Raw genomic sequence first — 23,705 nt, forward strand, 5'->3', positions numbered from 1 at the left:
GCTATTAAAATCATCCTTGGCTTGTCTTGTCTGACCTTTAGACCTTTGGGAGAAGAGGCAGAGGTGGAAAGGCATACACGAAGATTTTTCCAACTGAAAGAAAGAGCATCCACTTTCCAAGCTGTGTGATGAAACCTCTTTGTGCAAAATTTTGGCAGCTGGTGGTTTAGTGGAGAAGCGAACAGATCTATGTCTGGAGTTCCCCATGACACTGTAAATTTTCGAAATACATGAAGATCCAGTTTCCACTCGTGGGGATCCATGATTTGTCTGCTTAACACATTTGCTAAGGAGTTCTGTGCTCCGGCAGAAACCTTGCCTGAAGAGTTAGTTGCAAGCTGAGCGCAGTCTCCCATAAAATCATTGCTTGCCTGCACAACGGTAAGAATGTGTTCCCCTTGTTTGTTGATGTACCACATGACAGTTGTGTTGTCTGTTAGAATCAACACCTGTCCTGGAAGAAGTAACTCCTTGAAAGCCATTAATGCAAACTGGACTGCTAACATCTCTTTCATGTTGATATGTAGATGCTGTAGTCTGGCAGGCCACTTGTCTTGTATCCACTTTCCATTTAGATGAGCTCCCCACGCAATGTCTGAGGCATCTGTCGTTAGAATCTGACTCGCTTCTGGCCGGGTCACAGAGAGTCCCTTGTTTAGGTGACATTCCTGAGCCCACCACAAAAATTCCTTTTGAATGCAAGGTATTATTTGAATGACAGTGTCCAGATCCTGGCAGTGCTGTGTCCATACATTTTGAGATACCATTGCAGCTTCCTCATATGCAGTTTGGCATTGGGAAGCACCAGAATACAAGATGCCATGAACCCTAAGGCTTGAAGGACTGTCCTTGCAGTCAGCCCGGACTGAAGAGATAGTTGATGGAAGTAACTGGAAAGATTCTTTGTTTGTCCGGGGTTAAAAAGGCCATCTGGGCTGCTGTATTCAGTCTCACACCCAGAAAGCACATGTCTTGAGAGGGTACTAGACTGGACTTTATTTCGTTCACAGAATACCCTAGGCATCTTAGCACTGCTATCACAAATTCCAAATGCTGTAAAAGGTCTTCCTTTTCTTGAGCCAGAATCAGGCAGTCGTCCAAGTAAGGATAGATTTGAATTCCTTTTAGCCTGAAGTAAGCTATCACTGGAGCCAGAACCTTTGTGAATACTCTGGGCAGTAGATAAGCCAAAGGGCAATGCAGAGAACTGATAATGAGAATTTCCAGCTCGAAAACGCAGATACTTCCTGCAACTTAGTCTTATAGGCACATGAAGGTAAGCTTCCTTGAGATCTAACGTTACCATCCAGTGATCTTTGCCCAGCAGAGGTAAAAGCTGTTGTAACGTCAACATTTTGAACTTGGGAATGTCCAGATAAGTGTTGAGGATAGATAAATCCAAAATTGGTCTCCACGTGTTCCCCTTCTTTGGTACTAGGAACAGGCGAGAATAAAATCCTAGGCCCCTTTATGGCACAGGGACTGGCTGAATGGCCCCTATTTGGAGCAACAGAGAAATTTGCTTGTGAGCCTCTTTTCTTTGTAGAGGAGGAATGTCTGGCATGCCTTTGAAAGGAGGCAAGGTATGGAAGTAAAACCTGTAACCGTGGTGAATAATATCCAAAACCCATCTGTCTTGGGTAATTAAATCCCAATTTTCTTTGAAAAGAGCCAGCCTTCCTCCCAAAGGTGCTGCCAGGCGAGAATGTACTGGCAGCTGAAAAGGTAGGTCATTGGGTCTGTTTACGAAAGGACTGACCCCTGCCCTCACCAGAAGACTGAGCAGGTGAACTCCCTGTTCTAGGCCTAAAAGAACCTTGAGCCCTGCCCTACCACGTCTAGACCTACCCCTAGACTGGGAATCATAAGCAGGATATGTCCAGCCCTTAGTAGGCCAATTTCTACTAAACTTCGGAGGCTGGACCTGCAAAAAATCCTTAACAGTTTGCATAGACTTAGCCTTGTCCTCCATTTTCTTTAAAACTGCTTCCACAGGCGAACCAAACAACACATCAGACTGTAAAGGAGCATCCAAAATCCTTGTTTTAACATGCTCAGCTAAATTCTGATCCCTCAACCAGGCGTGCCTACGAAGAACAGAACCAGTGGCAGCCACCCTCGAGGAGGCCTGCACAGCATCAAAACCACACTGCAAGGAATGCTTACCCACCTGTTCAGACACATGAACTAAATCCTGCAACTCTTTACACTCAATACCTTCTGCCAGAGCATCCACCTTAGACTTCAATTGTGAAAGGAGATAATTCTGATATTTTAACATGTGAAACTGACAATCCAACGCCCTCATGGCTAAAGTGGAAGAAGTATACACTTTCTTTCCCCATCTATCCAAAGCCCTTGCCTCTTTATCAGGAGGAACAGGATTTTTAACAACAGAAGCCTTCACACCTTTAGGCCCCTGAGAGACAGTTTCGGGTCTGCCCTAGGACTCTTAAAAGATACTTATGAGCTTCAGGCACCCTATAGTACCTATCCGGTTTAACTGGGGCAGGAGGCAAAGAATCAGGATTCAGGGAAGCCTCTGCAAAACATCTTCCACCACATTCAGAACAGGAGGTATAGCTAAAGGCCTATGCTGGGGTAAAACAAGAATTCCCTAAGCCTCTTCCTGAATCAGAGAAATCTTGACCTTCCCATTTAAAATGCTCCCTCATGGAATGCAGAGTCTCTGAAAATGAAAAATCCTCAGGAGGAGAAGCTGAAGGAGTAGAATCATCCACATCAGAATCAGAATAAGGAGGATACTCCTGCAAGTCTTCAGTCAAGACTCAGAAGCCTCCGAACATTGCTCAAAATTCTCAAACTCAGGTTCCACCCTAGGCCTCTTATCAGGAGGGCATAGAACCTCTAATCATAGTAATCAAATCCTCTGCCATTTTAAGCATATGTTTCTTAGGCAAAGACCCTGAAGCACTAGGGAGAAACCCCAACTGAAGCTAAACTAGGCCTGCCTCTCAAAGAAGCCTTGGAAACAGAAGGGAGGCTCTAACCACCTTAGGAAGAGAGGGAAGAACAGCCACCTGAGAAGCCCCTTCAGCCTGGCCTACTTCCTGAGAGGACACATCCTGTAACAGTAAAGTCTCTCCCTGAGACTCCAAAGAAACTCCTGGCAGAACCTCCGGTTCCACTGAGTTTTCTAAAGAACCGACGTCCGGGACTGTCGGTTCTTCCACTCTAGGCTTTGCTACTTTGTCCTTGCGCTTTTGGCGAAGCGGCGCCGGAGCATCCGACGGCATTTTATAATTACAACGCTTCCCAAAAACTAACCTGGCACAGTCTAACCTTCTCTTAATAGTGCGTTCGTTAAATCTAGCACAAGAGCGGCATCCAACAACGTCGTGCTCAGGCCCTAAACAAGGTATACACAAAGTATGGTAATCCCTATGAGGTATCTGTTTCCCACAAGAAATACAGTTATTCACTTTTTCTGACATCCGGTTAAATACTGAGGCAAGAAAACCAAAATATTCCCCAACGGGGTACTTAGCCAACTTTGATTCGGTCTGAAACTCTGACTTCAGAAACTTTCAGAACGCCAACCTGCACTCGCAAAACTGCTTCTGCATCGGACTATGCGGCAAAAAAGACTGAGGATATGACGTCGGTCATGCGCATTAGTACCCTGACATACTGACGTCAGTCTAATGCGCCTTGACCGACGTCAGCCATATACTTTGGTATTCGGGCCGACTGGGACAGCGGACTACCCAATAGTTAGGACTGCAGCAATGTGGAATGAAGAACATCTGCATAACTTCTTCATTGCAGAAGCCAGCAAAAGTGCTTGAAAGACAATTGTTAAACAAGTTTTGTGTCTTCATAACTTTTTACTTTAATTTTATTCTCAATATCTGATATGCTACCATCCCTTACTCTTACTCCTTCCTAACTCTCTTAACCACTTGGCATTAGTTGTCATTTCACTCATCTGTCACTCCCCCTTATATTTTACATTCAGTCTCGTTTCTTTTCTCCCTTACTTTCCACAGTATTTCTCTCACTTTTACTTTGTAATAAGCCTTTCACTAGGGTCCTTATGCCTATTTTCTATTTCTGTGCAGTCAATAAGAACTCTTGCACTGTGACAGTAACTGTTAACCATGACTTTTTTTTTTAGCAGGTTCTTTGGCAATCAGTGTTTTTTCAACTTTTCCCTATCTTATGAAATGTATTGGCTTGACAAGGATACCCATGAGATACATTGCATATTAACTTGTCATGCACTTTGTAACCATATTACTACTCACTGCATAGCATACCGTTTTACTAGCAATACACACCAAACTTGTTTCATGTGCTTCCTTGCTTCTGGCCCAGGTCGTGGATGAATACAAACTCCTCTAACAAGTTAATAAAGTCTCAGCTGATTAAAAATGAAAAAATACAGTCCTTACTTTTATTTTATTAAAATTATGAGGCAAACTTTTTCACTGGTTTTCAGGGAGAGAACAATCAGACCTAAACAATGAACAGGAGAGAAAGTAATCCTGTTCGGCAGTGATCGTTGCCTGGAAATAGAAGTTAAATTTAAAATAAGCTCAAACTCCACAGTGATTACAGGCCAACATTTAGTAATTTACAAACTAGACATTTGTCTTGTAAAACTGTCCACATGATGCTGTGAGAAACAGAGAGGCTTCCAACATAAAAAGGATGATAATCCTAAAAGGATTTGAAGTTGAGGAAAAACTAAATATGCTGAGGGTAGAAGAGGAATGCTGTGATTTACTGCACTCTCAGAAACAATGACAACAAATGTGACAACAACATGAAATACACAGGCAAATATGATAGTGACAATGTCAATGAAAGTACAGTAATCATCAGGTGGTACAGGCTGCCCCTCCTAGATACCAACAAAAATGTTTTCCAAGACATTACTATTATGTGCTGAAATCCCAAGTGCATGATCTGCTGTCAGACAACCCAGCACATGCTCAAAGTATCCAAAGGCCAGGTGAAGAACTATACTGTCCTGTTGGATGAAGCAATTATAAAACCAAGGAATAAATCCATCAGGGTATTTTCAGCAGAGTATAGTGCAGGACTCCCCTACGAGAAATTAGTAAATTTAGAACAACTATGGCACAGTGCTGAAAAAAAAGAGGAAGAGACAGCAGTGCAAACAGAAATCTTGCACTCCTGCAACTCAGGCACAGCACCTATCACAGCCAGCTCTGCTGGTGCAGGAGTTTTACTCACAAGTTACATTGACAATGGCTCACATTTTATTACTAGCTCAAGCTCTGCAGGACAAGGTTGGGGGAGTTATTTTTGGGATGGTAAGGGTCTGTTACTTCATCTTACAGGAAAGTAAGAGTCCAAGTTAGCAGATGCAGAATATCCAGCACCTTTAGCAAAAGCACCCTCACCAAGCAGCAAGGCACACAGAGCTGACATCTGGTCACACAGTATGCATAGGTGTGTTGTAGCTGAACAGAGCACAGCATCACTGCAAATTCCAAAAACAAAAATTTGGAAAAACTACAACTTTACCATGGTTCCAAGGTCTAGACATGATGATGATCTCAACACACTTCCTGGGTTCATCAGGGGTGCAATCCCCAATGATCACTGGAGTCAAGCAGGAGTAGAAATGGTGGGTGTCTATTGGGGTATACAAGGGCAGTTTGTAGGACTGCCTGAATGTTAATAGGGAGAATGCAACACAAATTCAGGACATAAGGAGTGCAGTAAAATTAGTTAAAATGTTGGGGTTAATGCTGAGACACAGTGTCGTGCACTGGGGTGCAAATGTCCTTCTACTGTATCTTTGCAAAAATGTAGAACTGCTTATTTTTCCTTGAAAGATACTGTGCCAAACTGTGTTGAGGGTCTTGTACCCTGGATCAGTAATATGTGTTATTTTCTGTGACTACAATAGGCTCTGTATTTTTCCCCCTTAAGTCTAAGATTATGTAATCAGGAAAAGTCACAGCCTATATCAAAATGAGAGGAACAAAAAACACACGTTCCACAACAGAAGAGAATAACTGTCTACCATCTTCTTTTTCTGTATGACTCAAAGAGAAGAACTTGAGCCTTTTTTCCACCAAGTCAAGCATCTCTCTAGTCACTCCTATACTTTCCTGAGCATCCTCCTTCACCACCTTTTGACAATAAAGTGCCCCTGCAGCCATTCTTTCTGTACAGTATTCTCCAATTACAGTTTAAAAGGAGCTAGCACCTTTGCTAACAGCTGAAAAAGCTGCATCTTATAATTCAGCACATCAAAGTTCAGACTTCCATAAGCACCTCTCATATGTTCGTTTTGGTTGCAGTGTTGCTTAGTCTGCAGAGATATGCTTCATATATGGTGTCAAGAAAACCAGCATCATTCTGAAAAAGAGAAAAAGAAAAACTATTATGGTGGAGGCAAAAAAGCAAACTCATAAGGAAATGTTCACTAAATATGAACACAATTTTCTGATAACTCACTTTACATGTCTTTTTAAAGAACTCTGGTGTGTCACTCTGATTCTCTGTCTTACAAGGTGATTTTGCATTCTCTATCTGTAGATATTCCCTGTCTGAAACCAGCTACTGGGACAAAAATGCATAAGGACAGTAAAGTTGTTCGCAGGGTGACATTAAATGGCATTTTGTAAATGTGATGCAGACTAAATTTTAGTAAATTTACAAGGAAATGATTGTCAGTCCAAACTTTGATAATTTTATCAGTAATATTTTTGGGGCAAACTTTCAAAATATTCATCCTAGAAGTCTACATAATGAATTTTGTAAAGTCCCATAGGCTGCATTTTTTTAAACAAGAAACATCTTTATTAAATTATCATGTATGACATAGGCCATGTTACATTTATTCAAATGACAATAAACCATAGTGACACAATCTCAGTTGTAAACATTATACATTTCACACCGTGTTAACACAACTGTAGCTGTAACAATTATGTATCACGTTTAACATACCCAGTCAGTTAGTCAGCCATTACATAGCTCATTCAAATCCTGTCTTTTTTTAAACCTCGTTCCTCCTCTGCATGTATTGATCCCACATTTCCCATTTTTTTCTATCTAATTTGCACCTACCCTTGTCTAAAGATCTCAGTTCCAGTTGTTTTAACACTGTTACTATCTTCACTACTTTTAGTAAAGTCGATTTAGATTTTGATTTAGATTTTCTAGGAATTGCTTTTTTGGCAGCCATCATAATTAGACTCAGCAAGGCCTTACTATATCTAGGCAAATCCGAGTTTGTATCATAGCTCAAAAAAATCATTTCCGTAGTCACTCCAACTTTCTCACCCAGAGTCTCTGACAGAGCAGTCTGCAGGGAATCTCTGAAGGCTACCAACTCATTATACTCCCAGAAAATATGTTCCCAATTACCTCTTTCTGCCCCATCACACCTCCAACATTTGCTGTCTACTTGAGGAAAAAATCAAGTCTGCTTCGGGTATAAAAATACCTATGTCATCACTTCCAGGCAAAGATCCGAAATCTTCTAGATTTTGTTGCATATTTGGGAAACATACATATAGCCCCCATTGTTTCTTTGTGAATTGCTTATCTAACTTCTCTTCCCAGACCTTCCTAACCTCCTCTAATTAATTCTTACAGTTACCATGCAATATTTTATATGCTCTACTAATTAGTCCTTTCTTTATGGCAACTTCTGTTAGATTCTACTAAAAGAACTCTACCAGTGCTGGTCTTTCATTTAGGACCACCCCCATTTCTTACTCTTTGCATATACTCTGATATCAATCCTTGATATGGAAGGCAATCTTTAGCCTGCAGTCCAAATAAGTTCTTGCCCTCTTCCCATTCTATTATCTTTTCCTCTGTAGTTATTTGCTCCTAGTAGCATGGTTCCTTTGCCAGTTTTCTCCAATATATTCCCGCCTCCTCTTGCCTATTGTCTGTGTCTTTCATCCCTATCAGCAGAATAGTACAGTTGTGTACACTTACCATAAATGTAGATGTTCGAGTGTATTCACTGTTTGCAGTCATTACATTTGGGTAATCCTGCTGGCAGGCTGCCCTCAAGCCGGCCTGAATTCCAAAGTCTTGGGTCCTGCATCGGCTGCTGTCACCCCTTCCCTGACATCAGGGGTACAAAAGAAGCAGCTAACGCCATTTTCTTCAGTTTTTCTTGCCCCAGATGTCAGGTGCCCCCAAAAAGGGTAGCCAAACTTTATATATATATTCAGAAATACACCAATATAAATTTTACCTTCATCTATAAGCAAATACTCCACATAGGTAGTATAAATCAGAGAAGGAAAGACTTAAGAAAAAAGGGGGAAGGCGGGTGGGTAACCTGGACTGCAACAGTGAATACACTCAAACATCTACATTTATGATAAGTGTACACAACTGTACTATGTTCTTCATGTTTCACTGTTGCAGTCATTACATTTGGGTACAGTCCCAAAGCTATGGTTGGGAGGCTGGAACTAGACAGCAGTAGGAGCGTCTATGAGGCCCTGCAGAACTGCAGTGGCAAAGCCTGCCCTGGATTTAGAGTAGAGTGGCAGATGATAATGCTTTGTAAAGGTGTGCACTGAACTCCAAGTAGCCACCTCTAAAATGTCTCTGGTTGGTACTCCCCTGAGAAAGGCTGCTGAGGTGGCTGCAGCTCTGGTGGAATGAGGCCTAATGCCCTTAGGCACTGGCTTGCCATGGTGTAAGTAGCAGAAATGAATGCATTGGCCTAACCACTTAGAAATAGTCTGCTTTGAGATGGGCGTTCCTTGTAATCCTGCAGCATATGCCACTAGTAATTGCTCTGTCTTCCTGGAAGCTTTGGTTCTGTCCAAGTAGAATCTCAGCTGTCTGTGTATGTCCAAAGAATGGAGAATTCTCTCCCCCTTGTTCTGTGGATTTGGGTAAAAGGTTGGCAGATGGATGGCTTGGTTAAGAGCCACACTGGACACTACTTTAGGCATAAATGTTGTGTTTGTCCTCAGGGAGACCATGTCTGGATGAAAAATGATGAAAGGTTACAGCCATGAGTGCCTGTAGCTCTGAAACTCGTCTTGCAGAAGTAATTGCTAAGAGCAGAGCTGTTTTCCAAGATAGAACTTTATATCAGCAGTAGCAGCTGTCTCAAAAGGAGGCAGGGTGAGCTTTTCCAAGACATAGTTGAGGTCCCATGCAAGTATTGGTAGTCTCCTTGGGGGCCTTAAATTTTTAGCTCCTCTGAGGTACTAGGTAATAAAGGGTGAGAAAATAGTGGTGGCTCTGTATTGTAATGAGCCGAAATGGCAGAGGCATGAATTTTAATTAATGAAAAAGATAGGCCTTTGTCCAGTATCTCAGTTAAGTATTGCAAAATCTGAGGAATATTTCGTACCGCTGTATCAGTTCCTTGTGCCTGGTTCCAGGCACAGAATCTCTTCCATTTTCCAGCGTAAGACTTTCTAGTACTAGACCTTCTGGCTTCCAGAATGATATCACAGCTTTACTGAGAGGTGTTTTTTGTATGATTACATTATCCGCCATGCTGCCAGGTTTAAAGTCCTGAGCTGGCTGTGCAGGATATGATTGTTTTGCTGGGACAGTAGTCGAGGTATTTGAGGTAAGGTCCAAGCTAGGTATAGACATAAGTTCCTTAGTATTGGACACCAGTACTGGCGTGGCCAGTCTGGGGCAATCAGTATCATCTTTGGCTTCTCCTTTCTGACCTTTAGGAGCACCTTGGGGAGGAGAGGCAGTGGAGGAAATGCATATACTGATAGGGCGTCCACTTTCCATGCTGCTCTGTGATAAGTCCTTGTGCAGAATCTTTTTAGTTGCTAACTGAGAGGGGAGGCAAACAGATCTATTTCCGGGCATCCCCATTTCCTTGTTATCATGCTGAAGACTTGTGGATCCAGATTCCACTCGTTGGGATCCATGAGGTTTCGGCTTAGTTCGTCTGCGAGAGTATTTTCCTTTCCTGGCAGGAATTGTGCCTGCAGATGTACTTGGTAAGTCAAAGCTGTGTCCCACAAGGTCATGGCTAGTCTGCAAACGGGGTAAGAATGTGTGCCTCCCTGCTTGTTTATATACCACATGACCGTGGTGTTGTCTGTCTTTATCAGTAGTTGTCCCGGATGAAGTAGGTCCTTGAAGGCTGTCAGGGCATTTTGAACAGCTAACATCTCTTTTTGATTGATATGTAGATGCATTTGGTTTGAGGACCATGTGCCCTGAATGCATCTTCCTGCCATGTGGGCTCCCCAGGCATAGTCCGATGCATCCGTTGTTACTGTCTGCCTGTCTGGGGGTAATGTGAATGGCTGTCCCTTGTTCTGGTGACAAGCCTTTACCCACCATCGAAACTCCTACTGCAGGCAGGGAATGAGAGTAATGACTGTTTCCAGGCAGTGGCAATGTTGAGTCCAAACACTTTTTAGGTACCATTGAAGTTTCCTCATCTGCAGTCTTGCATATGGAATTAGTAGGATGCAGGATGCCATGAAGCCCAAAGCCTGCAGAATTTTTCTTGCAGATAACTGGGCCTTTGTTGCCAACATTTTGAAATAGGTAGTCAGTTGCCTTTGTTTGTCTGGCGTGAGATAAGCCATCTGGGCAGTTGTATTTAAGCTTGCACCCAGGAATGTTATCTCTTGTGAGGATACTAGTTTTGATTTCTTTTTGTTGACTGTGTACCCTAGGCATGTTAGAAGTCTTTTCACAAACGCCAGATGTTGAAGAAGAATGCCCTTGTTCTCTGCTTGAATGAGACAGTCGTCCAAGTAAGGATATATTTGTATTCCTCTTTGTCTGCAGAGTGCAATTACTGGTGCCAGGCACTTTGTAATGACCGTGGGCGCAGCAGATAAGCCAAAGGGCAGTGCAGAGAATTGGTAATGCATTGAACCAGCCTTGAATCTTGGGTATCTTCTGCATGATTGTCTGATTGGAACATGCAGGTATGTCTCTTTTAGGTCTAAAGTCACAAGCTAAGCATTATTGCCCAGCATGGGCAGAAGCTGTTGCAAAGTCAACATTTTGAATTTTGGAATATCCAGGAAAGTGTTCAGAATGGATAGGTCCAGTATCAGCCTCCAGGCCTCGTCCTTTCTGGGTACCAAGAACAGTCTTGAGTAAAATCCTTGTCCCTGCTCTTGCTCTGGTACTTGTTGAATGGCCCCCATGTCCATGAGGGATGAAACTTGTTTTTGTGCCTCTGTCCATTGATTTTTTGGCAGATCTGGCCAGCCGTTTGCCTTTGGCAGAGTATGGAAATGGAACTTGTAGCCTTGTGACACTATGTTTAAAACCCACTTGTCCTGGGTTATGATGTGCCAATTTTGAGCAAAAGTGCTTAAGGGTGCTGCCAGAAGATAAGTGTTTGGTGCAGGCAGGGGGAAGTCACTGGGATTGTTTTCTGTACGTTTGTGTTCTATCTTCTCCAGCTTTGGAGATAGAAGCACCCCATTGCTTGGGCCTATAAGAACCTTGCACCTGGGATCTGTCCCTAGGGCGTCTGGATCTGTCCCTAGGGCGTCTGGATCTGCCCCTTTGAGGTCTGTCTGACACAGGAAAGGACCAATTTTTTGTAGGCCAGTGTCTACTAAACCTTGGTGGCTGTACTTGTAAAAAATCTTTGACAGTTTGCATAGATTTAGCTTTGTCCTCCATTTTCTTTAACACCTCTTCTGCCTTAACACCAAACAAAGTATCATGCTGTAAAGATGCATCTAGTAATTTAACTTTAACATGATCAGGCAGATTTTGTTCCTTTAACCAAGCATGCCTCCTAATTACAGAACCTGTAACTGCGGCCCTGCAGGAGGCCTCCAAAGAATCAAAACCACATTGCAAAGTATGTTTTCCAACTTGTTCTGCTGCATACAATAAATCCTGCATTTCCTTGTTCTCTGCACATTCAGAATTTAACAACATTTTCTGTTTAAGCAATCCCATGACATGTTGCTGATACTTAAACATATGAAATTGACAGTTTAAGGCCCTTACAGCCAAAGTTGCAGATGTGTAAACCTTTTTTCCCCATCTATCCAGTGCCCTTGAATCTCTGTCAGAGGGGGTTGGGTTTTTTGCAGTGTAAGCCTTAACTCCCTTTGGACCCTGTGAAATAGTTTCTGGGTTAGCAGTAGGGTTTTTAAAAAGAAATTTGTGTGAGTCAGGAACCCTGTAATATCTTTCAGGCTTGACAGGAGCTGGGAGTAAGGAGTCAGGGGTCAGACTAGACTCCGAAAACACATCATCTACAATGTCTAACACAGATGGAATGGCTAGGGGCCTGTGCTGATGTAGTAAAAGGAAATCCCTGAGCCTCTTTTTAGATTCTGAAAAATCTTGTCTCTCCCAGTGGAAATGCTCCCTCATGGTATGCAAGGTTTCCCCAAAGGAATAGTCCTCAGGAGGAGATGCTGAAGGAATAGATTCTTCAGCATCAGAATCCTCATGGGGGGGAAGAGAATATTCCTGATCAGAAGAAATAGAAACGTGATCTGAAGATTCATAGTCAGTGTCTTGCCTAGGCCTCTTATCAGGAGGGGGATGGGAACCCCTGATCAAGGTAATCAAGTCTTCGGCCATTTTGAGCATCTGTTTTTGGGGCATAGAGGCCTGTCCACGTGGGTCTTGAGTTTGTTTCCTTGCTTTAGAAGGTGCTTTTGCCTTTGAAGCTGAAGTCGTTTTAATGTAAAAATGTTTAGGTCTGAATACACCCTCAGAAGCCGGTACCTGCTCAGCGGCTCCGGAACCATTTGAGGGATTAGTGTCCGAGGCTCCAATACCTTGAGTACCCAGCGGCATGGCTGACTCCACGTGGGAGTTGGTAGCGGCCTGCGACTCTAAAGTAGTGGGCATCAGGGGCTGCGAAAGCGCCTCACTGAGAACCGGCGAACTGATAACTGGCTTAGGAGAAGCTTCGTCATCGGTTTTCGGCCTCGGTTGTTTTTCTCTATCCTTTTCTTTGCGTTTTTTGTAAACTCTGGTAGTTGGATGGCTATCCGATGACATTTCAGGATAATTAAACCGGCGTCCAAAATAGTTTAAAGCAAAATCATACTGACACTTAATAGTGCAATGGTTAAATCTAGCATAAAACCGACAACCAATAACGTTGTGATCAGGGCCTAGGCAAGGAATACAGTAAGAATGAAAATCCTTATGAGGTATTTGCTTTCCACAAGAAATACAATTATTAACTTTTTCTGACATCGGTCTGGAGCAAGAAAAAAGTTTCCCCAATGGGGTACTTAGCTTTATTGAAGACTTTGGATCTGAAACTCAAACACAAAAATCTCAGGAGTCGGCCGACCGGCACTTGTGAACTGCTTCTGCTTCGGGCACCGTGTGGCAAGAAAGACTGAAGAAAATGGCGTTGACTGCTTCTTTTTTTACCCCTGACGACCTGACGTCAGGGAAGGGGTGACAGCAGCCGACTCAGGACCCATGACTTTGGAATTCAGGCCGGCTGAGGGCATTACCCAAATGTAATGACTGCAACAGTGAAAAATGCAGAACATCTCCTTTCTCCATTCCCCTGTTGGCTTAGTTCTTAGAAGACCTTCTGCTACTTTATGAATACAATACTCTTTATGATTATTGTTGTGCTCATTAAAGGTCTGCATCCAAATTTCCAGTCTCTCCCTACTACTTGAGCTTCCCCTCATTTCATCATTCTCTTTTTCTACTTTGAAAGATAGTTTTCTGCTTGTACTATGTATAGAAGCCTTAAATGTGTTGCTCTGAAATACCCCTGCAACTCGGGTAATCCCAGTCTGCCCTGTTCTACTGAAAGAACAAGCTTAGCCCACTGGACTTTTGCTGTCTTCCCTTCCCAGATAAAATCCTTCAGCTCTTTAATTGATATCCACAACTTCTCTGGTTGAAAAAACATATGCCTGACCAGTGCATAAGACTAAAGATACTAAAACATTTTAACTGCTTGTATCTTCTACCAATATCCATATAAGAGAGCTTCCATTTTCTCAGTTTTTGTATTGTCTTTTGTTTAGTCTCTTCCCACATACCCTTAGCTGCCACACCAGTAACATTTTTAATCCATACTCTTAAATACTTCATTTTATCATGTCCCCATAAATATGGATATTGCTGAACCAATCCGTATGTGGGTACATAATTTACCACTTTTGCTTTTGTTTTTGCTTCATTAATTTTGTATCCCTAACAGGTTTGAAACCGTCTCAATATGTTCCCCAGCACTGCAATGTCCCTTTCCGTTTTTGTCAGGTATAAAATAACATCTTCTGCAAATACAGCCAGTTTTTCTTGACTACAATAACAATTATATCCCTGAATTTCTGAGTTCTTTATTTTCTGTGCCAATGGCTCTAAATATACTGCAAATAATAAAGGGGAAAGAAGACACCCCTACCTGGTAGCTCTGCTCAAGCAGAGATTATCATGGAGGACCCCACCCACTTGAACTTTCGCCTCTCATCTTTCATATATCTTCCTAATCAACCTTATAATTTTATCAGAGAATGCAAATACTTCCATTGCTCTGCTCACAGAATCCCAGCTTACTCTATCAAATGCTTTCTCTGCATCAAGATCCACCAGTAACAGTGGTATTTTCTCACATTCTGCTTCCCTATGGATCATCACTGTTCTGTTTATGTTGTCATATGTTTACCTCCCCTGCACCAAACCACATTAATCCATATGTATCAGTTTTGGTATCACTTTTGCCACTCCTTTAGCCATTACAGACAAATACTTTATAATCATGATTTAGTATTGAAATGGGCCTGTATGAAGCTGGATCTAATGGATTTTACACTCTTTAGGTAGTACAGCTACTACCGCTTTCTTTCAGGATGTGGGTACTTCTCCTCCTCTTAAAATACTGTTAAACAAAACCTTCTAGATCTTTATTAGTTTTTTTTTCCCTCCTAACTTCCAAGCTTCCACAGGAATACCATCTAATCCTGGTGACATTTCTGTGTGGTTATACATCACCATTTTTATCTCATCTCCTCCTATCCTATTAGTAATTCGGCCTCCCTCCCGATAGCCTTGGCATATTTAATTTTTCCATAAACACTTCCATGTGTACCTTTTCTTGATTTCCATATTCTCTGCTTCATACAGACTTGCATAGATTTTCCAAAATATTTCTAATACTTCTACAGGATACCTAGCTATCTTCCTTGTAATAGGTTCTCTAATCTTGGTGACAAGCCTTTTCTACTTTCTGTTGTTTGAGCCGTTATACTAAAAGTTGTTGTGCTCTGGTGGTGCTAAACTCATGTACATTATCAAGGTAGTCCCTTACTTTCTGTTCAACATTCTGCAGTAGCTGTTCTTGTTCAGTGAGATTCCCCCTATTTTGCAATATTTTGTCAGTTCCCACAAATAATTCTTGTTACTTCTTAACCATATCTCCCTTTCTTTTATTTCCACCCTATTTTTAAATTCCATTTTAATTTTATCTGATTTCCTAACTATATTTTCAGAAGTTTCTATCTTCTCTAATAGCTCCTGAATAATTTCCACTAACCATTCCTAAATTATTCTCTTTTCAACAGATCTGTGGGAATTCGCCAGTGTCGCATTTTTATTTCATTACCTTGTGTTTTTATTTTAGTTATGATTGGCGCGTGATCTGAAATAGTTATTGGGTCCGTATCAAGACCTTCAATTAAATGCACACATTCCTGTGAAATGTAAATTCTGTCTAGCCTAGCCGAGTTTTTGTATCTTGGGTAATAATATGTAAATTCACTTTGAATTCCTAGTACTGAATTCACATCTTCCATGCAAAACATTTTCATACATTTCTTTGTTATATTTCCCTTTCTGGGCCCTCCAGACATATCTTCACTGCTACAAATAAAATTCCAGTCGCCACCTATAAGTAATATTCCTTGCTGAAAGCTGATTTATTTCTCCCAGAATTTTCTTTAGCTCTATTATAGCAGTTACAACAGAATATAAATACATGCCAGTGTAATCCTCCTCCCTTGCCAGTAGCCCCTTAGTACTACAAATCTACCATTACTGTTTCTTTTTCCCCATTCTATTTGGATTGGAGCTCCTCTTGCAATTAATACAAGTACTCCTTTCTTTCTCTGCCCCAGGTATTCTGCTGAATAACCATCCTGACAACCTTTCTTTATGAAATTCACATGTTCAGTTATTTCCAAGTGTCTCCTGTAGCACAGCTATTTGCACTCTATATTTTTAATATGGTTCATTACTCTTTCTTTTTTGGATTTATCTATGAGTCCATTAACGTTTAAAGACATTATAGAAAGAATCATATTTTTGAGGGATTATTATTCCCAGCTTTTCTGTTGTGTCTAGTTCCAGCTTTTCTGTTACATGCATACACTGTTTGGCAGGTTAATCTTTACAACTGTTTCCTGTCATCTCCATTTAAGCCTATATCACATCTTGCAGAACTTTTTATTTTACTGCAACCCTCAAACAAAAATACACAGACACACACAATACCCCCCTAAAACCTACTAACTTAATAACACAAAAAAACTAAGTACATCTTCAAATATTAAAGATTTACCCCTTAATAGGAATGTAAGTTCCAAGCTGACTGCCACATACACAGACTCGAGCAAAACAGAAAGAAAGCTTACACATGCTAAGACGCTTGGCAGAGCCTGTGATTCTATTAAGTGTTGTCTGGTTTTGCCTTATCTTTATAGCTCTCCCAGCTGGGAAAACATGTGAATGCTTTTAGAAAACATTTTCTCCAAGCCATTTTTCTTTATCAAATTGTCTGCTAGTGACATGAGAACCAGGTGCAGGACTGTTTATTAGAAAAAAAAGACATTATAATATTCAATATTCTTTTTAATTTGCTTACTTCTGTCAAAACGTGTACTGCTAAAGGCCTTAACACAATCATTCCCTATGCAAGAATGAGAAAAAGCACACTCATTTTTCTTTTGTCATGCTCTTTTAACCAGATCCCCCTTTTTTGGTTGTTTTACATTGCAGTACCTACATTTCGTAAAACTAAACAAGGAAAAAGAGAGAAGGGAGAAAGAAACAAAATTAATAAACACAATCACCTGTTTACATTAGTATCCTCATTACACTTAAAAATAACTGAAAACATTTTTTACAACATGCAGAAAAAAATCATGCACCACTTAATCTTCTTCTTCTTCTTTCGGCTTTTCCCGGTTAGGGGTCGCCACAGCGGATCACCTGTCCGCTCATGATTGGCAGTGGAGTTTTACGGTGTCGAGTTGCCAGCCCGGCGCCCAACCTTCCACAGAAGGCACACACACGCAACACACACTCACACCTAGGGCCAATTGTACCACTTAATACTGTTAAGAAAAAAATGTTGTTTTACTTACAGTTAACTCTCTCCCTCCTCTTTCCCTCTCCTGAGTATTTTTCTGAACATTAATGATATGAAGTCGGATATATGCTTTAGAGTTTACTACAAGTTTTAACAAAGCCCAAACAAGTCCAATATTTCCAAATGTTCTTGTTCTGTCCCATTTCACACACATAATTATTGCTTTGTAATCCCACATTTGTCAATTTCCATGTTATGGACTTCAGTCTCCAAGCATTAATGCCATGAAGTAGGGCACATGCTTTAGAGTTCCCTACAAGTTTAACAAAGTCCAAGAAAGTCTAATATTTCCAGATTCATTTGTTCTATTCCTGTTCATTTCCATCTCTCAAACCCTGTCTCTGCATCATCTCCAGTGCACTCTTGATTCTTTTAGTCAAATTCTGTGCTTTTTATCTCTCTCAATCATTACCTATTGAAACAATGGGAAAGGTTTCACTGGTACAGTCTCTCTGTAGTCTTTATTTCCAGAAGAACAAGCAGCAGAATATCCTGTTTCACAGCTCACTTTGTTGGACAAACTTTTGTATTTCTTATTTAGCATGCACTTCATGAAAAAATGTTTTTGTTCCTCCAAGGAAAAATATTCGGAGGATAGCTGGGTACAGCAGTTTGAATCTCACACCTGCCTCTCGGAATTCCCTATATAATGGAAAAAATGTATTCTTCTTCTGCCTGGTGTGGAATGAATAGTCATTCTCCACAAACACTCTGCTGTTTTCCACTTTTAGTACTTTGTTCTTCTGCCATAGTTTTGTCAGAATCAACCCTTCTGCTGGGTAAGACTGCATTTTTACAATTAAAAGCTAGGTTGTTCTCTCACAGCCAGGTTTGGAGCGTACACATGACACACCCTTTCAATTAATTCCTGTTGTGAATACCAGTCCAGTTGTTTATTTGTACTTTCATAAAATTAATACAGTCTGTTCCTTCCAGCTTCTATGGTACACCAGAAAACCTCAGGTTTTCCCTATGTGCTCTGTCCTCTAATGCTATTACTTTTTGAAACACCTCTTCTTGTGCAGTCTCATATGCAGCCAGCCTTTTCTTCACTTCAACCTTTGAGTTTTGCAGTTCTGTCACCTTATCTGAATATCTATTCAAAGCTTCTTCCATTTTTTCCAGCTTTTTATTGTTTGTGCTGATATACTCCATCAGTGTTTTATTTTAACCAGATCTGTGTGCAGTTGCTTTATACTTTCCTCTAGGTTACTGGAAGTCATGTCTGGAACTTCCACTACTTCTTTCCGAACAACCGTAGTACTTTTCCCAGTTGGTGTTTTTCCTTAACTTTTGTAGCTGATTTTCCCCCAGGTCCTTTATATTTCTTTTTTTCTGGCATCTAGGCAGTGCACTTACTAGTCGGTTACTGAAATTTACCCAGAAATCTAGGTCCACTTGCTTTCTCAGCCAAGTTTCTGTTTTCAGACTGGGAGAGCCAGAATTAAGCTGCTACTCAATGTGCAGCCATCTTGGAAGTCCGCATTTTTACAAGTTTGATGGAAAATGAAGAACTTCAGTTAGCCAAAGTCAGTCAGTCAGAATTTTGGCAGTCAGTAATATATGGAGATAAAACAAGGAAAATATTTATCGTATGGGTCTTTGTCATGAAGTCTGATGTAACGCACTGAAATTCCATCTTAAAAAGCACCGTGACTGTGAAAAACTGTACGTTTGACTGAAAATTATCTTCTGGGGCAGAATGTGCAAGAGAAGTGCAGCTGTTCATGGCATTTTGCAAATTATGTGTAAAAAATTTTGAATTTTAGTAGAGTTATAACAATGTTTTTTCCCCAACTAATCTTATACAGTAACTCTGGCAGTCAGTAATATTGTGAGACATAATTTTCAGAACATTCATTTTGGGGATTCATTACATGAATTCTAAAAGGCCACTGTGCACTTTATCTTAAAAGGGAACTTTGTAGGAAAAAAATGTTCCAATAAAACAGTGAAATAGCAGTGGCATGACGGATGAGGTGGGAACCTAGATACAATGGAGAGAAAATTTGGCACAAAAATGCTAAGAAATGATAAAGTTATGATAATTTGTTCCAAAGAAAATAAATAGGGAAAAAAACACTGCAATTTTGTCAGCAAGCAATTTTATCTCCTGGGCTGAACCTCAAAATTTTCAGTTATGATCAATGTTCTACCCTGGCACACATACATATAAATTAAAAAAAAAAACAGCTGGCTGTTGTACAGTATGAACAGTCTTCTGTACAAGGAAATGACAGTGCTGCAGTTCTTTGAGTGTAAGTATGGAGTAGGTTGTGCTGTGTGCTAGGTCTGTAGTAGGAGACTCTGGAAAATATGAGTAACACTGAAGGATTTTTTTTATCTTTACCAAAAAAGAAAAACAGCATGGATAGGAAAATATGCACCATTCACCCATGCTAAACAACTCGTGTGCTCAATATATACAGCATAAGGGTACTGGTATACATGGGTAGTAACAGCACTGGGTAAATGAGGATTCTTTTTCATCACTGTTAACATGTTGCAACTGCAGTTAACATACTTCTCAACTGTCCAGATTTTCGCAGAACGTCCAGATTTTTGCTTCATATTTTTGGTCTGCTCCTCAGAAAATCTGTTTTTTTCCTTGATATTTGTAGCAAATTAGTGAGGACTGAATTCACTAAATAATGACAGACATTTGAGTTTCAGATTTCATGTCCTTCAGAAAATGCATGGTAACACAAGACCTTTCATTCCGGCAACTTTCTAAGTTCAAAGGAGCAATATTTAAAATTTGTCCCTATTTTTGGGGCTTTGTCCAGATTTTTTTTTTTTTTTGTGCTAAGAGGTTGACAGCCATACCCTCTCAACCTCTTAGATGAAGAAATCTGGACAAAGCCATAAATAATGGGGGAGCAAAGGCCCAAAAAATCGGCACAATGTTTAAATATTGCTCTTAAAAACTTAGAAAGTTAATAGCATAGCAGGTTTTGCTTTAAACATGAATTTTCTGAAGAGCATGAAGTCTGAAACTGAAATGTCTGTCCTTATTTTCCAAATTTAAACTTCAATGACTTGCCAGTGATTTGTTAGAAAACCCCAAATTTTATGAAAAATGAACTAAAATGAGGCAATAATCTGGACATGCTGTGAAAATCTTTACAGTTGAGAGCTATGATTGCTACCTTAAGCAGTAGATCGTAGTAGCATGTATCATTTCACTACAATGAATATAAGGACTTGCCACTGATGTAGGTATTAGTGAGTGTGACAAATTAAGGGTGGACAGGGAAATTTAGTGGTGAGCAGTTATGGCAACGTGTATCAATCATTATGCTATCCTGAATATGTATTTTCTTGCATTTTATTTCAAAATCATAGCTGCAGCTTGGATCAGGCAGGGATTAGCAGCAGCAGTATGTACTATAGTTGATGGAGTCAAAGCTTACAGTGGGTAGAGGAGAGGTGATTTACTAAGTTCCACTTCAGTGTTCCACTCTGCAAAATAAATTACAGCAGGTCAGCAAAGGCTGGCAATAAAACTGTCTTGCTGAATGCTGCACTACAATTAGTGAAACTTTAAATAATTAGTGTGACTCCATTTTGAAATGCGACTTAACTGCAGCATGCAGAAAGATGCCACTGATCGTTAATGAGTTGATAGTAGACATGCAGCACACATCAACCAAATAACCTGAGCCTTGAAAGTGCAGTTGTGTAAAATCTTACCATAACAGTAGATGCCCTTCTCTTCACTGTTGTAATATTCTTCACAATAGGGACCTCCTGCTAAAGATAGCTCAACGTCCTTCCAGTATACCAAAGCCTTTAGATCTTGTATGCACTGTACGTCACAAGTGTGCTCCTCATTTAAGAAGTAGGATATAAAGGTGATGTATGGACACAGTTGCTCAAAACTGAATTCCCCCAGTAGAGAACAGTCTCCATAGGACAGAAGAGGCTATGCACATGCAGGAGAAAATGTTGATGGAAAAGGAAGACTGTTGGCCAGGAGGGAAATGAAAACAAAGCCCAAAAGAAAAAAGGGTGCTGGATGGAGGAAGCGAATACTGCAACATTGAAGATAAGGACATCTACTGTTATGGTAAGATTTTACACAACCTCATTTATGTCCTTCTCTATCACTGTTGGTATTCATCATAGCGAGCGTACAAAAGCTCAAGAAAAGGACTGGGAGGTGGAAGACTGGGAATAGGCTTCAACAAACCCATGCTGATTGGCTCTAGCAAAACCTGCTATGGCAAAAGAGACCATATTCAATTTATAATGCTTAGTAAAGGTATGCACTGAAGACCAAGTAACAGCTTCAGATCTTGAGAAGGAAACTGAGGATGAAAAGGCAGGCCTGGGATGAGGGTAAGTTTGTGAATCCACCACTCGAATTCCCACTTCACACAAGGAAGAAGAGGCACTCTGAAATCCAGAGGGTGGCAATGCTGAAGTCAAACTGACTTGAGGTACCACCGAAGCTTCCATATGTGCAGTCTGCAAAGAGGGAGCATTGGAATACAACAGGCCATGAATCCCAGGCCTCGAAGAAACTCACTGCCTGAAATAGCAGGAAGAGGAAGAAGAGACTGAAAGAAGCTGCCAAAGACGTAACGTTTTGAAATGGAAGAGAGGCCATTACTGGCACTGTCTGAATTCTGCAACCCCAATACACTTGATCTTGAGAGGGAGTCAAGACAGCCTTTTAGAAGTTGATCGTGAACCCCAGACATTGAAAGAGAAATATGGTGAACTCCAAATCCTGTAACAGGCAACTGACAGAAGGTGCCTGAAGCAAAAGGTCATCTAGATAAGGAAACATCTGAATGCCTTGGAGCCTGCAAAAGGCAATCACAGGAGCTAGGCATTTTGTGAATACCCTTAGGGCAGCAGAAAGGCCAAAGGGGAAAGCAGACAACTGAAAATGAGAGGAAGAAACAGAGAAACATAACATATTCCTATTCACCATCCTTTCAGGAAGTTGAAGGTAAGCATCCTTCAGATCCAAGTACACCAGAAAAGCTTGGGGTGCTAAAAGAGGAAACTGGTTTGAGCACACGGAGATTCAGATTAGGGCTCCAAGGGCCCTCTTTTTGAGTGATCAGGAATATCCTGGAGTAAAATCTCTTTCCTATTTGGGAAGGAGGGACAGGTTGAATAGTTCCCTGGTCCACCAGGGACCCAACTTCCACATTCCTCAGAGGTTTGTGGGTCCCTGGGTCCACCAGGGATCCAAGAACCTCTGAGGAATGCAGACGTTGGGGAATCCCTGAAAAAGTAGGGAAAGACTTCCACACCATGAATTAACCCTGACAGATGACAGACAGAATCCAAGAATCCAAAGTAATGAGATGCCGATTTGGAAGGGAGAGCCTAAGAGGCAAGAGACCTGGCTAAAGGGTGGGTGCAAGAGGTCAAACAGTAGCAGGCTTGTCAGATAAGAGAGGCTTCTAGGCCACAGAAGCCTGAAAAGACTTAGCAGGAGGAGTTCTCCTACCACCCTTTCTGCCTTTAGTCTGTGAACAAATGCGGGCCTAGTAAGATAATTCCTCTGGAACTTAGGGATAGAAGAGGCAAAAATATGTTTAAGGTCCTGCTAAGCCTTACCTTTTTCTTGAAGAGACAAACATAGCAGCAGCAGCAACAATCCCAAAGAGATTTTTTATTATCCAAAGGAGGATACAGCAACTTGATCTTAATATCTACAGGTAAAAACTGCAAGCGAAGCCAAGAAAGTACAGTTTTGTACCTACCATAAATGTAGATGTCCGAACTGGATAGCATCTGCAGTCATAACAAATGGGTTGTCCTGTCGTCAGGCAGCCCCTCGGTCGGCCGGATTCCAGAGTCCGGGTCCGGCTTCGGCTGATGTCGCACTTCACCCGACGTCATCTCTGCTGGTCTTCTGGTATAAAGGCATCAGCCGACGCCATTTTCCTCAGTGTTTCTTGCCCCAGATGCCAATTGCCCTCTTGGAAAGCTAAATTTTGGCTAAATGCCAATGTTTCCAAAATAGTAGAAAACAACACAAAAAAATAAACATGTATGTACATATATACAAACAAATACACCATAAGAGACCCCCCCCCCAGCTAGCTATTAGGAGGGTAAATACCCTAGGAGTACCACAGAGGGGAAGGAGGGAGGGTAAGCCTGACTGCAGATGCTAGCCAGTTGGACATCTACATTTATGAGTAGGTACAAAACTGTACTATGTCCTTCATGGATGCATCTACAGTCATAACAAATGGGTAGAATACCATAGCCAAAGTAGGGGAGGAGGAATAAAAATTATGGTGTAGTCAGGATCCCTTGCAGTACAGCAGTGGCAAACCCTGCTCGGGATCACAGGGAGAATATAGAGGTAAATTATAATGCTTGGCAAATGTATGCACGGAGGTCCAAGTAGCAGCCTCAATAATGT

The 23,705-nt window shown here is 41.2% G+C and overlaps 1 protein-coding gene across 8 annotated transcripts in view; it reads right to left on the reverse strand.

Annotated features, from left to right (window-relative positions):
• Positions 1 to 4,403: 4,403 nt before the first annotated feature.
• The window catches only part of DCP1B (decapping mRNA 1B), a 492,116-nt gene continuing 472,814 nt past the window's right edge, over positions 4,404 to 23,705 (reverse strand). For all 8 annotated transcript variants that reach the window (XM_044087511.1, XM_044087514.1, XM_044087516.1 and 5 more), the window contains one exon: positions 4,404 to 6,360. In XM_044087511.1, coding sequence (XP_043943446.1) covers positions 6,280 to 6,360 — 81 coding nt within the window. In that variant the 3' untranslated portion in view covers positions 4,404 to 6,279. The remainder of the gene's footprint in view (positions 6,361 to 23,705) is intronic.

The sequence above is a fragment of the Protopterus annectens genome, chromosome 11.part0, assembly GCF_019279795.1.
Source record: "Protopterus annectens isolate FY-2018-M chromosome 11.part0, PAN1.0, whole genome shotgun sequence".
Taxonomy (NCBI): Eukaryota; Metazoa; Chordata; order Ceratodontiformes; family Protopteridae; genus Protopterus; species Protopterus annectens.